General features: G+C 37.8%; 1 protein-coding gene across 7 annotated transcripts in view; it reads left to right on the forward strand.

Annotated features, from left to right (window-relative positions):
• LOC135487618 (protein lin-28 homolog) overlaps window positions 1-16,463 on the forward strand; it is a 168,976-nt gene that overhangs the window by 77,713 nt on the left and 74,800 nt on the right. Inside the window, exon 1 of one of the 7 annotated variants that reach the window (XM_064771590.1) lies at window positions 14,970-15,033. The exons of 5 other annotated variants lie outside the window; for them this stretch is intronic. In XM_064771590.1, the coding sequence (XP_064627660.1) occupies window positions 15,030-15,033 (4 nt within the window). In that variant the 5' untranslated portion in view covers window positions 14,970-15,029. Of the gene's footprint in view, window positions 1-14,969; window positions 15,034-16,175; window positions 16,327-16,463 lie in introns of those variants that run through there. One more of the 7 variants, XM_064771583.1, reaches the window with a different exon arrangement.

Below are 16,463 nucleotides of genomic sequence, written 5' to 3' on the forward strand. Positions count from 1 at the left end.
ATGAACTCGATATTTCTGGTAATAACTTGAGAAGATGGGTCCTTAGCTTTCAAATTGATTTCATAATTAATTTAATTTGATTTGCCAATTAGAGACAGAAGGGGCCTTGGCACACGTTCCTTTTATCTCACCTGTTTTAGCGAACCAAAATTCTATTTCCTAACCCCTGACGCAGTGAAATTAATATGGGAAAACTTGAACCAATTGTTTAGGGATTCGAAAAGAAAGGATTTACCCCCAGGAACAAGCTTTAATGGTACATTTGGATCCACCAAACTCTGGTCTGTCATTGGTCCTAATTTAACCAATTATGCTATCCAGTTCTACATAAATCGCAGATTGTTATGATATACGGGTTTAGCAATTGCAGAAATACGAGATAATCAGATATCTTCAACATAGTGTAATATCGGAAATTGCCTCTTCATTCTAATCATCATTAAAAGCAGGTAACATTCAATTTCTTTGACATGTTATACATGAATTTGAGTCAATATCTTGGATGAAATAATGTCAACTGATTTTCTTCATAAACTGTCGACCCAACTGGAGAATCAACGGTTACACATCACAACATTTATTCATGTAGCTTTAACATAATGATTTCACCACAATACGACAATGGTATCTCTTCTTAACTTGTCTTACGCTGCCTTAGTTACTTGACTAATCCACGACCTTAGGCCCAGGCCGAACAACAAATCAAAACTTTTTTTCACCCAGGCATTTGCGAAATTTTTCATTTTGCGATACGACGATGGTAGGCCTTGATCGTCCTAAAATGCCTTGCGGATAAGTTGAACTGCCTTAGCTACCTTTTTTTTACCCCTTCAACATGTCCAACCTAAACGAGAATAGCCAGCTACTGGGGCTGTTTCGTTCACTCGGTATAACACTATATTTGCATCCACCGTCTGCGCCCACATTTACAGTCAACAACCAAGCAATGGGCATCAAAGAACTAGATTTAAAACCCTCCTCACCATGTCGACGAAATGGTAACCGATTGTCAAAATATCCTGTGGTTTGCATTTCTCTAATTCAACATCTTTTCTTACAGTGCAAACCTTTTGTTACAATTGTTCAAATCGTATCGTGATGGCATCCTGCACCCCTTTATATAAACGTTGAATACCCCATTCAAGATCTCAGGAATTTCGTGTTGAAATCGGATTCAATAGAATATTTCATCGAATTCAACATCTGAGATGTAAAGATTCATTCACATTCGAAGCGTATTGTAAGACATGAGATTTGTATGATGTACTATGATGTTAGTAATATCATTTTTAAATGATATTACTTGTACTAGCATTGTACTTCTGTGTCGGAAATGTTTAAAAACATTTGCGACACAGAAGTACAATGAGATACATTTCCGACACAGAAGTACAATGAGAAAGCGAAAGTTGCTGTTGAATTAAGGATTTTCTTACAAGGCCATGTCTTGATATTATACAGGGATCTGTCTAAGCTAGGAACTAATGAAAACGCCATCATACTACCGTCGTGTGCGTCGCAATTTTAAACAAATCAAACCTGTTGGTTGATCTGCTGTTTTCTGACACTTTACGATATTTTTCTTTTTTTTTGTGAAACGATCCCAAAGAAAATTATTGTTTCATTCAACCCGATTGATGTTCGACACGGAACGTTAAAATATCTTTGTTAGTAAACCAACGTTTATATTTCATGTAATACACCGTGAAAGCTACTGACGTCAACTGCTGACATAATGAGGTTTTGAAAAAACTGCACAGTGGATGCGCAGTGGCAGGCGAACTGGGGTTGCCACCTTTTGTGTATTCATTAAACAAGTCTTGCAGCAAGGGTTTACTGTTAGTAGCATCTTTCGAAGCAAAACACTATGAACTCTTGCTCTGTACTTATGACAGTTTGTTTCAAATGAACTGTGCAGGGCCAACCTAAGTCATCAAGATGAACACCTAAAACGTGTCCAGGTGTAAAAAGTAGAAAATATTTTTCGATGACCAGGTGATAGTTTGGGTATACACCAACAAAGAGTTGGCAACGGAAATATGATTTGTTTCTATAGGTACTTTTTAAGGTTAATAACATTTACATTTTTCCAGCGATTACGCCTCCATCACCGGCCTGCTGTCCTGTAAAATATATCAGCTATTAAATTTGATCCCTTTTTTCTCTTTTTTTAGGTAAGTGTCACGAACTCGATAGAAAAACATCGACGTACGACGTATTTGGTATGGTAAGTTCGATTTCCCGATTTCGGCCTATTTGATGACGAGGCCCTGAAGTTTCTCACAGTCATATATGCGATACAGAAACTGTCAACTTCCCGAGGCTTTTTTATACCACTATCGCCCTCTCCCTGAACAATGTGAAACTACACAATACAAGGACCAAGTTAGGGCTACACACGAGACAGTGGAAGTATTTTTTGCCGGCATGTTGCTGGAAACGGTTTTGATATACATGTATATATATATATATATGTATACACGTATAGATGTTAATCAAAGTAGTACTTCAGTCAGCGAATACCCCCTCCCATGACGTCCAATACAATAAACAACTCGCATTTTTAGTTCCAGCCTCATCCGAAACAGTATACTTATATCACTGTACATGTGTAGGTCATCGACGAACAGAAGAATGAACCTACCAAAAGTTCAGCGATTTTTTTATCATTTTTTTGGTTAAAGTCCAAAAACATATCTCTGCCTTCTTAATATGTATCATACATGTATTCATCTCCATCATGTTTTATAGTTCACAACCGGCTGAAATATATTAAGTATCAACAATCATATGTATTAATTTCTCGTAAATAAAGAGTAAAATATCGTAAAGTATCGATAACTAAACATAAATGCTTGCCAGTAAGTAGATGATATTTGCACATCGTTTCTAGATAGAAGATCTAGTCATTGATTCACAATCAAGAGGCCTGATGAGGACAGTCTTTTGAGATTCGGCAGGATGTCCTGATGCTACTTCAAGGAAGACGATGAATAGATTGTGGAAAGGTTTGACATTCATTACATTACATAAATTTCTTAGTAATTAAAATGTACTAATTACTAAAAAGTGATGTTCCATGAGCTATGGCATTGTTGCCCTGGAGACGTGAGTTGGAACCCTGCAGAACTGTGACTATCTGCGCCCCCTACCAATGTAGATGTGAACCACGGAATGACGGAACAAAATATCGTAATTGAATACTTTCGAAAAGCAATAGTTTGATTAAAGCTTGCATTTTTCTGTCATTTGACGGACATTGTTACGCCTTAGATATTCCATCTTTATTTCAGGTACGACATCACTGGTCATTTTTGAATGTTATTTGTTATTGACTGTTCATCTTCGTTTTTTTCATTCCATTCCTGTATTGTAACATAAATGCTTTTTCCGGACGCCTCCAAATCACCCCAATCACCACCACCTCCAATCACGACTAATGAAAGCAACAGGCTATCATTGATCCGACAAGTATCATTGATTGTTACCCAATTAATTGGCACCCAATCGTTATCAGAATATCAACATATGAAGACATACCAGCGTACTCCATGTCCAATCAAAGCACCAATTGATCATAACCCGATTAAGCAACTCAATACACGTGCTTTGTTTCGCCACAATAAACCACAGCCGTTCGATTGGTTTCCCTAATTGACTGATTGATTTGCAGCCATGTGACCTGCGTGATTGGTGGGTTGTATTGATTGGCAGGTTGTTAACATGATTGGGTCAATTAGCCTCCTGCTATTAGATATGTTGGAGGTTAAGTGGTGACACAAAAGGCCTGGAAAAAGACAGTCGGGCTGGATGTTCCCGGGTTGCTTTTGCATCAATATGTTTATAAAGGGGACCTAGCTTGCCATGATGATTGCAGAGATGATGAACAGCAAATCAAGTATAAAAGTACTCTACCCCTCGTGCCCCGTGTACTTTTTCATGTATCGTCTCAGTGCAATACCCAATGATGTCATCACATTCAAACGTTTCTTTCGAATTAGTTCCGCCATTTTTTTCCAGAGTTCTCAGCGACATTCTATCCCTGTGCTGTCACCAGGGAGCAGTTTATGTTTTGCTATCCCTTTGATTTCATTTCTCATTGACTCATCTCGCTCATCCTTCGCGCTGCGAGTCATATCACGTGACCATCGACTCATGAACCTGACTAGGTTTGGCCTTGGGTTGCCAAATGAAGTGGAAAGCTAATTAAAGAGTCGGTGTTTTAAAAAGCCATTGCAGGTGTTTACTTATGGTGTTGAATTTGATGCTAGTAAAATTAGCATTGAAATATGATAACGAAGCCATTAATGATTTTAGACAGAAGAAAAAATAATGTCATTTTCAGTAAAGTGCAAATCTGCGGTTGAATCAGTGATTTCAGAATATCTTATCAGACCACAGAGAGTTGAATTTCCTAGAAAGGGTTAAAGTGAGCGATAAAGGCCTGACCTCATCTTGCAGTATATAATATGCCAACGCGAATGGAAGATTTCCTTCACTGCTCCTTAGATCTCGTGGATTAACACTGCGCGCCATCTCGTGATAATAGCGTACTCTAAAGATGGCGGATCAATAATCTGAAGGTCACGTGACATGTAGTCATCTGAATGATGCGGACGATGTATTAAAATGACTCGGAAGCAAACCTAACACGATTTAAGCGTCGTCTTTAACAAATCTTTCAGAACTAGTTATGGTTAGTTTTGAAGAGCTTGAATGAAATTAGTGTTTAAGAAAGAACCATCGTTGATAAAGAGTTTTCTGGTGAATTCCTAGTATAAGGTAGATTTCAGTGCGAACAATCTATTTAAGGTCGAGCTATTTTAAACCCTCGGTGCTTGAGGCATTTCTGGCTGTTATTATTCAAATCTAAAATAGGAATAGGTGATGTGTGATGCTATCTCTGGAATGCTTTTCATCAGCAAACTTAGTATCACAGAATCCCACAATTCACGTCATGAGCTCACATTGAAACGTCATAATTTTGTACTCCTACACGGTGAAGATGAACTGAATTATTTACCTTTTTGTATTTCAAGATGACAATTCCTGGCATTGCTGTTGAAGATGTCCCTTAATCGAATTTTAAGAAGTGTACTTGCATGACAGGGCTTGGTTGAATTACTGATCTTAAACCTTTTTATAATACAATATTTTTTATATATACAAGCATTATGTATTTGATCTATTTTAATGCTCGACTGAAAGGCCTATTCGATAAGACCCCATTTATATTAAGAGTAACTTGGTCATCAATACCTGCAAATACCAACCCTGAATATTTATTCATCATTCCATAATCACCAGTTACTTGTAAACACCAACCCAAATATACTGTATCTATACGCCAGTTTTGTCATGCCAAGTAACTCGTTTATCAATTATCAATAAAAACATACATTGACTCTGAATTACTCTTATACCTAGAGAATATCATTCTCCCCTAGCGAATTCCCCTGTTGTCCTCATTACACATACCTTGTATATGTTGTCAACAATAATCCTCTTATGTTCGCCATCTCTGTCTCGGAATGGAAGCAATGGCATGATTGATTGAACATTGTATATTCATGAATTTTATCAAGTGCACCACAGGTGTGGCCATGAGAATAATAATCCACTTTTAAGCAATTCTCGCAAATATTCCTTCCAAGGGAACTCATCAATCTTAAACAGGATTTCCAATTTTTACAGGACAATCTTGTTATCTCCTATTCAACAACATAACAAGCAATTTTTCGGCGTCTTGAGAATTCGTTCCATCTAAAAGGGTTTTCTGAAATCTTTTTAGTTCATAGCACGGCCCAGAAGACACTTGGGCGTCAATCTAATTTATTAGAATCGGGATAACAGCGCTCGTGTATAATGGATATGTTTTTGGTGAGGACAGAATTTTTTTATAAGTGCTCATCGAATTACCTATACAGCTTCCTTGAATTAACAGAGAAGTCTTTCACCCCAAATATGTTGTGACAAAATGTTTTACCAATCTTTTGCACAACTAGTCATTGTTGCGTAATTCATCTGACCGGAAATAGAGAATTGTCGAACTGGATTTTTGTTCATGAAAATGGCCTATCAAATGTTCAGCCTTTCATCAATTTTCAGTGCACGAATTCACACCTATTTGAAAGGAAGTAGACTTAGAGAATACCTTTAGTCCACCAACTAATTCATCATTCCACTCGTAGCACCCATTTTGCTATCATCCACAATGAAACCGAAGAATAAAATAAACTCAACGTTACACAATGGATCTTCGATATGAATATAGTGCATCACGAATTTCTCACAATTGTCTTTCTTCATTTGAAAGCGAGCTGCCCGAGGGCTGAGGTAAACTTAACTATGACCTCCCCTCGACCACGCTTCACTGCTTACTCTACACACTCGCTAACTTTTTACCCACCTCCCAAATTTGCTTTTTCGTTTGATTCTAATGTGTAAATTATCGAAACCCGCCTGCCTGGATGTTGATATAATGTAAATGTACGCGGAAATAACATCTCTTCAAATAATGTGTGTTTTATGTCTACTTCTTTCAATCTGGTTAAATGAGAAAATGGAGTTGGGATCTTGAACATTTTATATTGAAAATATTCTTACATATCGTGCTGATAGGTTTATTATTTTCATCTTTGAATCAAAAGAATTATTTCGTTTTTCCATGTGATATCTGTACCGTACGTTGCATGGTACGTGTTACCATGAATTTTCATGTGACTATAACACATTCGAATTAGCACATTCGATTGTGCAAAAAAATAGTATTCCTTGGATTTAACAGATATGCTTGCAAAATGCATGTTTCCGCATCACAAATATAATTCAATATTTTTGGCTTTGTATTTTATTTAAAATAAATATAGTAAGTACATGATAAAACACTGAACATTTTAGATAGTTTTTGTGAAATACAACTTCGATTATAGGCTACAACTCACTATATAACCCACCGGCTTATACTGTTCTTGTTATACTATATCAATCAATTGTTGACAAATATTTGCAAAGAACTAAACCTCAGGGTTGCTTATATCAAAGGAGGGATGGATTCTGAATAATCACTGTCTAAACGTTTCAGAAGATACAAGCTTTCCTGAATTTTGTTAAGGTAAACATAATTGGCAAGCAATGCCACTGGCAGAAGATTATTACTGATATATTTACCAACTAATACGATGAGCATGAGAAAAGCATGGTGCCAAAAATATACAAATCATTTGAATAAAAAGAAGTTCTTGAATTTCAACATTTCGATTGAATGACAGAATTAAAAATCCTCCATCCGAAATTTTGCCAATATCATTCCTCACATATGGGAAGAAACAGAGAAAGTTGATTTTATCTTCGTTGACACAGCATATCTTTATCTTTTAAAAGATCTTTGCTTTCCACAATTAACTCTGATGCCGACTTAAATTCATGTCTTGATTTGCTCAAGTTGTTCACAAAGAGCGTGCTCGCTATTTTCAATCAAAGGCTCCTAACGGGTTTCACCATTCGTTTGCCACGTTCTTTGATATATGTTGCACACCTACGATGTTTAGCAAATCACGCCCAATCCCTGCCCTGAAATTTGACAACTCGAGTTGTCAAGAGGAACATTTAACACACAATTGCTTTCAAGGCTAAATGAACAACTGCTGCTATTGTTTCAGCCATTTGACCTTTCGATTCAAGGCTTAGATACCTCAGGAACGAAACAAGTAAACCAGATGGCTTCACAGAGGTAGAAAAACCCAGCAAGCGACTCGCATTACCATTTTCATGACTTTTCCACATGAATACAATGGTAAAAATGGCGTGATTTTTCTTACTGAATGTTGTATTAAATTCGCTTCACCCCACCTACTACCCCTCACGCTCAAGCCCGTTGTTCTCAACACTCCTTTTATAGAAATGTCCCTTTTCGTGTTCTAATGGTATAATATCTGTCAACGGGCATCAACAACTTTGTCAAACATCAGAATAACATAATTTATTTCCTCAAAAGGTTTGGCTTTCGAAATCACTGCTTCTGAGGACAATGCCAGGGAACGTCAACGAATACTTTTTGACTGAGAGACAAATGCTCCTTAGAGTTCATCATAATGTTACCTTTAAACAGGCATGTAACTATGGGTAGATGCTGAATCTGGGAGGTCAGAATATAAAAGCATTTCAATGATTCCAGACTTCAGAGAAAATGTTTCTTAAACATTGTCTCGTGTGAGTCGTGTGAACTGAATAGACATAGCTTTATCAAATGCCAATCTCGACATTTGCCTATTGTGGCCACGTGGGAGAATATTGAGAAACATTTTCTTTCAAAAATTATTGAACATTTCGTTGATGTCATGAACTACACAATTATTAGGAAATTGCAGGGGGATGACATCTTACTTCGTACGCTTCTGAGAGAAGATTTGGACAGTCTTTGGCAGTCAACCAAAAATAAAATAAAAATTGCGATACAGGTAAAATAAATATTGCGATTACACCTTTCATATTGTCAGTACCTTTCAAAGAAAATTGCAATAACTTATATTTTGAATTATTCAGATTCTATCCCTTATCATGATAATCTTTAGTAACCGTCAAACAACACTTTTGTAAACTATAATGTGCAGGGTTTTTCCTGATCTACATTTGTGCGTGATATAATTAATGTACATTTCAAACCATCAGTACAACGCACATCTAAAAAATAAATATTTGATTTTCAAAACTATCTACTTTTCAAAGTTAACCAATTGAAGAATTCTATTCTAGTCATTCCAATACACTTGCAGCCTATAATACTATCTCTTGATTGATAACGATTCCACCACATCCCTGGCACTACATACACACTCCATACATCATAGTAAGGCAGGCCATTGAACCTAATGGACCATGACATTTGGTAAATAGAATCACTGGTCTCAGTTGGCCAATATCCAAGCCATACTGTGAACTTGCCAACTGAAAGCTTGCCAATTTCTCATCGTATCAGCAATGGTAATGAGTCAATGTAGACCATCATGGTGTAAATGGTGCACTATCCTCTTAGAGTACAGTCACTATACATATTCATTTATTGATTTGTACCAATATTGATGCCAATGGCCGTCACATGGACCTTGACATTCCGGACTCGGATATTATGTTGTTGTTAGTACGTCGTCATGATTAATTTTCTGAGAAAGAGCAATTAGTAATGCCGAATATTGAAATAGATGATACATAGTATGGTTGCAAATCACTTGAATCATTTGGAGCTAATTTTGAAGAAAAAAAGATAAACAGCATTTTGCTAATTAAACAAAAAAAAACTTTTAGTTGCCATCCAAGAACAAGGTTTCGTTGATCTATAGATTGAAATAATTTAAATGAAGGTTTTTGACTGGGTTCTTTTCCTCAAGCCTCTCTTAGAAAGAGAAAGACTCGACGTCTTCAATATCCAACACAAGGAAATAATTTCACAATCACATCATTATCTGACTGTTCATGACAGGTTTCATACCCGAAAAAACAATGACACAACCACAGTCCACACCCAACCGTGATTTTTTCCATTGGATGAGACATTTATTTCGGGCATGTGGATACCCCTGCCTGTGACTTTGTGCAATTTTTTCGCTACCCAGGGCTACTCTAGCTCTCAAGAAACCATCCAAGTAAAAGAAACCCATTTGCCCTTGGCTCTAATTTACCACAACGTATTCCGACTTATTAGGTTTATTTGTCTCGTCCTGTCTTGTCCTTCTACGTGGATGTTCAGATGAATATTCTAATTAGATAGGGAAAGAGGAACAAGGTAAACAAGGACATTAAAGGAAGAATGTACATCTGTCGCATGTAGTTTGAAAGAAGGACACGAAATGGACACAAAGCTCAGAGTCAAAGTGGCGATATGAAATGTAAAAGTATTTCTTCCAAGACAAAATGGGGTAAAATGACTTTGTTCCTTGTAGAAAGTGCCAGGACATGAGGTGGAGATGCGTTGTTAGGTGTTAGAACTGCAGATCCTTCGGATCATCACGGTACACGAATATGGTATCAATCTTATTTAATTTTTGTGATATCACTAAATGGAGTGCATACTCAGTTTTGATAACGTACTGGTTATCTTAATGAACAAACATCTAAATTTCATATTCGGTGACAAATATCATTTCAATTCGTCAACGATTTGTTTTACGTGGAAGAGGTAAGAGTAGGAAGTGAGGTAAGGCCCCGCACTAATTTGTGTAATTTGCAACATCATATGATTTCAACATTCCGCGTAAATCTGTTACAGACCAGTGGCGTGATGCATATTTTTTCTTTCCTCTATCAAATTATTAAGCATTAACAACAACAAAATTACTTCCAAAACATGTAAACCATCACTTCTATGTTCAGCCATTTTCTTCGCGGTAAGGTAAGGCGACACTAGACAGTTCCAATATTGGGTTACATTAGCCGGTAATTTATGTGGCTTTTCCTGCGCATCAAATTATCTTCGTTTTTTAGCAGGAATGGTATCCAGGTAAATTCACCGTTGTTGTTTTATTTCTGATTACCATTTGTAAAACCAGTCACTGTGCAGGTGCAACGACCACTTTACAATATTGTGAAATTATCTTGTTGATAATTGTACCGTCATGAGAAACTATTATCCCTATTATGAGAGTACTTGGTCTTGCTTTCTCGACAATGGCAGTCCACTTGTACGGCAGGTTATTCAGACTCGTGCACAATGCAGTGGGCATCCCAACAATAGCAGTGGCCGAATTGTCAACGAAATTCGCGAGGTGATATTCTTGACAGAACGATAATTGTTCATAATCGTTTTGAAATAAGCCGCTGTATCCAAAAATTGTTTGGGTGAAATCAAGATGATACGGCATTTATAGCATCTATTAAATTACTGGTTATAATTGTGCAAAGAAATAGAAAATGTGAGGATTTCCCTTGTCCGGAGAAGGAATTTTGTTATGAGGCCATTCCTGAAATTGCAAATTTTGAGAGATCAAGAAATAAATGAAAGTTTTGTGGACAGATTTCTGTCACTGTCGGCCACATGGCCATTTCATGGACGAATAAAACCCATTGTCCTAAATAATGCAACTCAAGTGTTTCTTGATGCAAACGGGGGACGTCCCAAAGTGTTGAATATGGCAGGCGAAAAGAATCGGTATAGAGGAAAATGAAAAACAGCTTAAAGAATTTGAATACAGATTAAGAGAATTTAAATTCAGATTACGATATTTTCAACTGTGATGAGAAAAAGTTTCACAACAGATCAGTGGGGATTAGTAATAAGAATGAAAGCGATTCCTGTTTATTTTGACATCTCTTAAAGTTCTCTTTCTCGCTTTTGACGTAAACTGAACTTAATCCGGGTTTTTGTGAAACAATATTCCTCCCCTTGAACGCCTGATTCATCACCAACTTTCAAGGTCGCTTTTTAAAAGCTTTTTTTCGTTTAAAAGATCCATCAGTTTTGCACAATCGTCCATGAATCTGTTTTACGTGACATCAAGCTGAAAAGTGTTTGGCGTTGGAAAATATTCGTGGGTAAAGTGCCATCCTTTTCAAAGGTATTCGTGTGGCATGTTTGCTAACAAATTTTTAATAAGCTGTGCTGTAGTTAATTAGCTTTATAATGGCAGTTTCATTGTAAGAACATGAAATCAAACGAAAACGTTATTTTGATCATGTCTCAGAGTCGCACGAAATAACTTAACTAAATGTTAACTTGCAGCTTGCAGTAAGTGTTATAGTTTACCTTTAGCGTTTTCGGCCCAAGTTATTTTCATTTCTCACAAACATGTTCAATTATGAAACAAAAGCTCGCACTTTTCATATTGATTCACACAAAAAATGATCTTTTGAAATGTCGAAATAATGTTGGAAATGTCGAAAAAATATATTATTTATAGGAAATGGCTCGAATGGAAACTCGTGACATTTTCTTATTTTACGATGAAAATAGTAATGGGAAAAACATCGAAAACCACATGTTTTCGTTTCGACTGGTAAAAACCTACTCCATACGCATTCTGAACTCAAAAGATATTTTCCTTTTCGAAATAATTTTGCCGACGAATCATAAAATGGAAGAAAATTAATAACTTTAATACAACCTTACCTTTTTTTGTTGGGTATTAATTGAAGAAGGTGACTGACAAAAAAATATTTCGTTTCGTTTCTTATTTCAGAACTAGTGGTCTCCAACAACAAAAACAAACACGACAAATTATCATATTCAGAATTAAGAGCCCAATGCTTATAGCAACGGCCAATGTAGCAGGGCTTCACCTCAGCTGGTTCGGGAAAAGTTCACGAAGGGTATGACCCTTTTTCTTTGTGAAGATCGCCGCCATTGTCCCCTGGATGACTAAGGTACATTAGCTGTACAGATGCCTCCCGCCTTCTGCTGAGCGAGTCCTAGGGAAATTGCCATCATTTTTCATTAAGGGGCTAAGAAACTGTGTTTAGGGACGAAATTTAAAATTAAGAACGATGAGACATGTCAGGGTACCTCTTGGGTAGAATAAAATGAGAGTTTTACGATGAGGAAAAGGGGCGAAGAGTACTGAATTCAAGTCTAATTTATAATTAGTTCCGAACGTGGCAAAGAAGGTATTTTTAACTATCAGCCGATTATACGAGGAGCCATTTGAAACTCTTTAAGAAATAAAGTTTGCTATAGGTGACTATTCGGTAAACGAAAAGATGGAAGAGTTGAGTTTTCTAACCTTTGATCATGTATTTAGTGTTAGTGGTATAAACTGCTAAGGAACATATTATCAACGGACCAAACTGATCAGCCCCAATGCCAGTAATCTTAATTTATTGGAGAACTTCATGATATCATTTAGAAATAGCCAGACCTGCACACGCTATTTCCATTTTTAGCTTTAAAAAATGGACAAAACCAGTCAATAGAAATATTCTTTAATCGTTCCATAGGAATTTTTCAAAACATATGCTACGAATTTTGCTGCAGGATTTTTTTTTGTACGGATGACCAGTTTGCTTTATGAGGATAATTCACAACAGATTCAGCAAATAAACACGAATAAAAAACACGTTTTTTAAGCCTTCGGGCTTGTTAGGATAGTGCACGGCGCTTTTCATGGAGTTTAGCTTTCTTTGATAATTTGGCGTTCAAATAGTTTCTTTTTTTATTGTGGCTGAATGCAAGGTGTTTTGAGGAGTAGCCGGGCCGACCGAAGGGGTGGTGCAGGCCTGCAGGCCGTGGCGTTGATGCTGACACGATACTATTTTGTCCTTTACACACTCTGCTGAACATCTAAGATGTTTTCATCTTATCTGACAATTACCAGACATTATATCGTGTCCACTTTGTAAAAGTCCTATTCATTGGTGAAGCTGACCAGAAGAGAAGTCTTTATCCATTCTGATATCACCTATTGTACCCGTCACTAAATAGGTCATTAAAAGTCGACACCTTAACAAGGTAGCACGCCCAGCGCCTTTCAGATCAACAAATTCATTTTCACCGAGTATTAAACAGGCCTAAATATCGAAATGAAATCATGCTACAGATTTGTCTGATACACTTTCTATCCAAAGAAGAAAGACTACCGCATCAGCCCACCTTAGTTTTTTACCGGCAAATAAGATGCAGTGAATAAATTTACCTTCATTTTTTTACCACTTCCCAACGCATGATGTAATTTGCCCGTCTGAATTTTTCAAACAGTCGCTGCAGATTGCAGTAGGTGGGGTCGCAGAAATAGTTACCTCTGTTCGTTGCGTTGGTAAGGAAGATAGCACGAAGAAGGTTAAGTTTGAAGCAGGAGACATTTTCGTCTTGAATATTTTTCAAGATTCAGGAGATACCTATTCAGGAACATGAGCATGTGTGAGTAGCCTTTCTACATGTTGAATATGAATGTATATGTGTGTGTAAAAACTATAAGTTGTCGGTTGGTTCTGGACAGAATACAGAACGTCGTACCCAAAAGCACAGAAAGCGAAACGAAAAGGTGAAATATTGACTTTTTGTCACGATATCTAGAATAAGGGGGGAAAGGAGGCCCGTTTACATGCTACTGATGGCAAAATTTTACCTACCTTGCATACCTGTCCCTTATTATCACTGCCTGCTTCACCTTCCCCAAGATGGCTGCGATGAGACGTCTTACTTAAGCAGTATCCTCATACAAACTGGCAAGGGGATGCAACATTTGGGCATATAATTGGGTAACAGAACGTAATTGTGCTATACAGCCTGCGCCCCTTGCAGCAGTCACTCCGAATGGGGTTCACAGAGCGACCCTCTTCATATGCATCAGGGTCCCTTTGTTAGACGCGGGATGATCCCGCGGCCCTGCCGTAACCCCGTGTCCTTTCGCGCAAAATGGCGGATTAGCATATCTGAAGACCCTGCATCCCTTATCGCCAAATATTTTCCTCTTCATATATCTGAGCTTTTACTATTTTCACTTCCCCCGATCTACTGGAATTTTTCCGTCAGCAAGTTATTTTTATTTCTCAAAAATCGATGAAATCGATAGTGTATCATTGATCTGTAGATATTTGAGGCTTAGCTGATGACATATGGGTAATAAATTACAGGGAACTGCTTCGGATGAAAGCAGATGATTAGTAGGTACAGAGCCAAAATGTCCATCACTGTATACTCAACCGAGTTAAATGTCAGACTCTCTAAAAAATACAACAGACAATGACAGGTCAAATGAATGAAATAACAAAGGCCAAGGGTCTTAAAAAACTAATGAAAACAAAAGAGACAGAATGGTAAATTTCCTCTTTCCGTCTGTCTGTAAATTGAAATCTATGGTGCCATGCATTATCATTTGTCAGAATTCCCCCTCGTAGTTTGTTAATTTTCTACGGGTCTCAGTTTTGTGTTTTTCTGAACCTGTTCGTATCGATCAGATACCTAGTGCTGGCTGGGCCGCCTATTGCATTCACTTGCAACTTGGCGAAGAGGAGCACAGCAAGAAGGGCGCACAGCTAAACACCTTTCCCAAACCACTATTTCTAACGGCGTCAAAATTCCAAGCCTAGGAGAAATCGTCGATATGGGTAAAGTTATTTTTTATCATTCATTCTTGTGACGTTTTTGTGGGTAGCTTTCGTTTGAGAAATCTTGTGAGTTGGATGGTTAGTTTTTTGCGGCCATTATTTTTCTCGTGTCATTCTTACGTCTGTGTTACACATTACGTGTACAAATATACAAGGTGTTTGCCCGCAGACGTGTAGTCAGTGTTGGTGAGTAACTGTAAAGGATTTAGACATTTTGGCCCCATCCCAAGTGGAAATATGTGGTTTTACTCAGTTTACTCAAACTGTGCCTCTTGATCGAGATTTAAAAAATGAATAAAATATGCGATGACGCTAGACGACGCAATAACCAGATAAAAATCTATACAGAATGCGCCTGTACGGTGAAATCGTCAACATAGCAAACTTTGGAGTCTTCATGTGAGGGGGTCAAACAAGTCAAATATATTTTTAGGGAAGTGTATCAATCCCTAGTAGTAAATGACAGACCCGTCGAATCTACAATAACTTTTGACATTCATTCGAAAAGTTAGTGACGGAACCATCTGCTAACCTAAGCCCACCTGCCCAAAATCTAGCAAAACAAATACGATATTCCACTTACTTCTAGAACTTGTCTCCAAAAATGTTCTTCACGAAATCTCTTCACAATTCACGTTCTTTCCAACTGACTGTCATGGGACATCCGGTGCCGGTCACATGTCGGAGTATCATCCTGAATCCTGAGGTGTGTCGGCCAGTGTCTACTACAACTGGACTCAAGGGGATCGCTTTGTACGTCCAGGTCCAGAAGTGGTCATTGTTGGGTGTGATCGCACCAATAAGTGAAGGTATTTAGGTCAGGGATTGTAACAGTGACACCAGCCATCTCCAATTCATAACAAGGTGATGGGGTACAATTCCCTCGAGTTTCCAAACAGGCCACATCCTCTCACACGTCCTATCTCACTACAGATCACCATGGAACATGAGGAAGCTATTTTACCCAAATTACATAACCGCTCTTGAAATTCCTCACACAGGGTCAACGTTAGGTTAGATACAACTCCAGCGTGCTATTTTCGTGCATGGGAGTGGCTACAAGAACTGGGTCAATCTACTATCAGTTATCCAGTATATGATGCGTGGTGTGCAAGTGCCGTGGTTAGTGTGACAGTTCTACACTGACAGGAGAGGCCCCTTTGGAACGGACTTGGAGTATTGCCCTGTAGCAGGTCATCCTCCTATTGAGTTTGGTCACTTTCTTGGACTTGGAGGAGGAACGTATAATCGGGATGAGGCTTAATCAGCAGGTTGAGATGATGGAAGAGGAAGGTAGGCCCAAGGTCACATGTTAGTTAAGGAAGTCTGTGTACTGTAGATGACAACGTACTTCCGTTACTATATTTAGATTGCGATTACATAACATTTCCTCGTGTGTGTGTTGTACTTGTTCGTTCGTTTGGCGTCTA

Source organism: Lineus longissimus, chromosome 5 (genome assembly GCF_910592395.1).
Source record: "Lineus longissimus chromosome 5, tnLinLong1.2, whole genome shotgun sequence".
NCBI lineage: Eukaryota > Metazoa > Nemertea > Pilidiophora > Heteronemertea > Lineidae > Lineus > Lineus longissimus.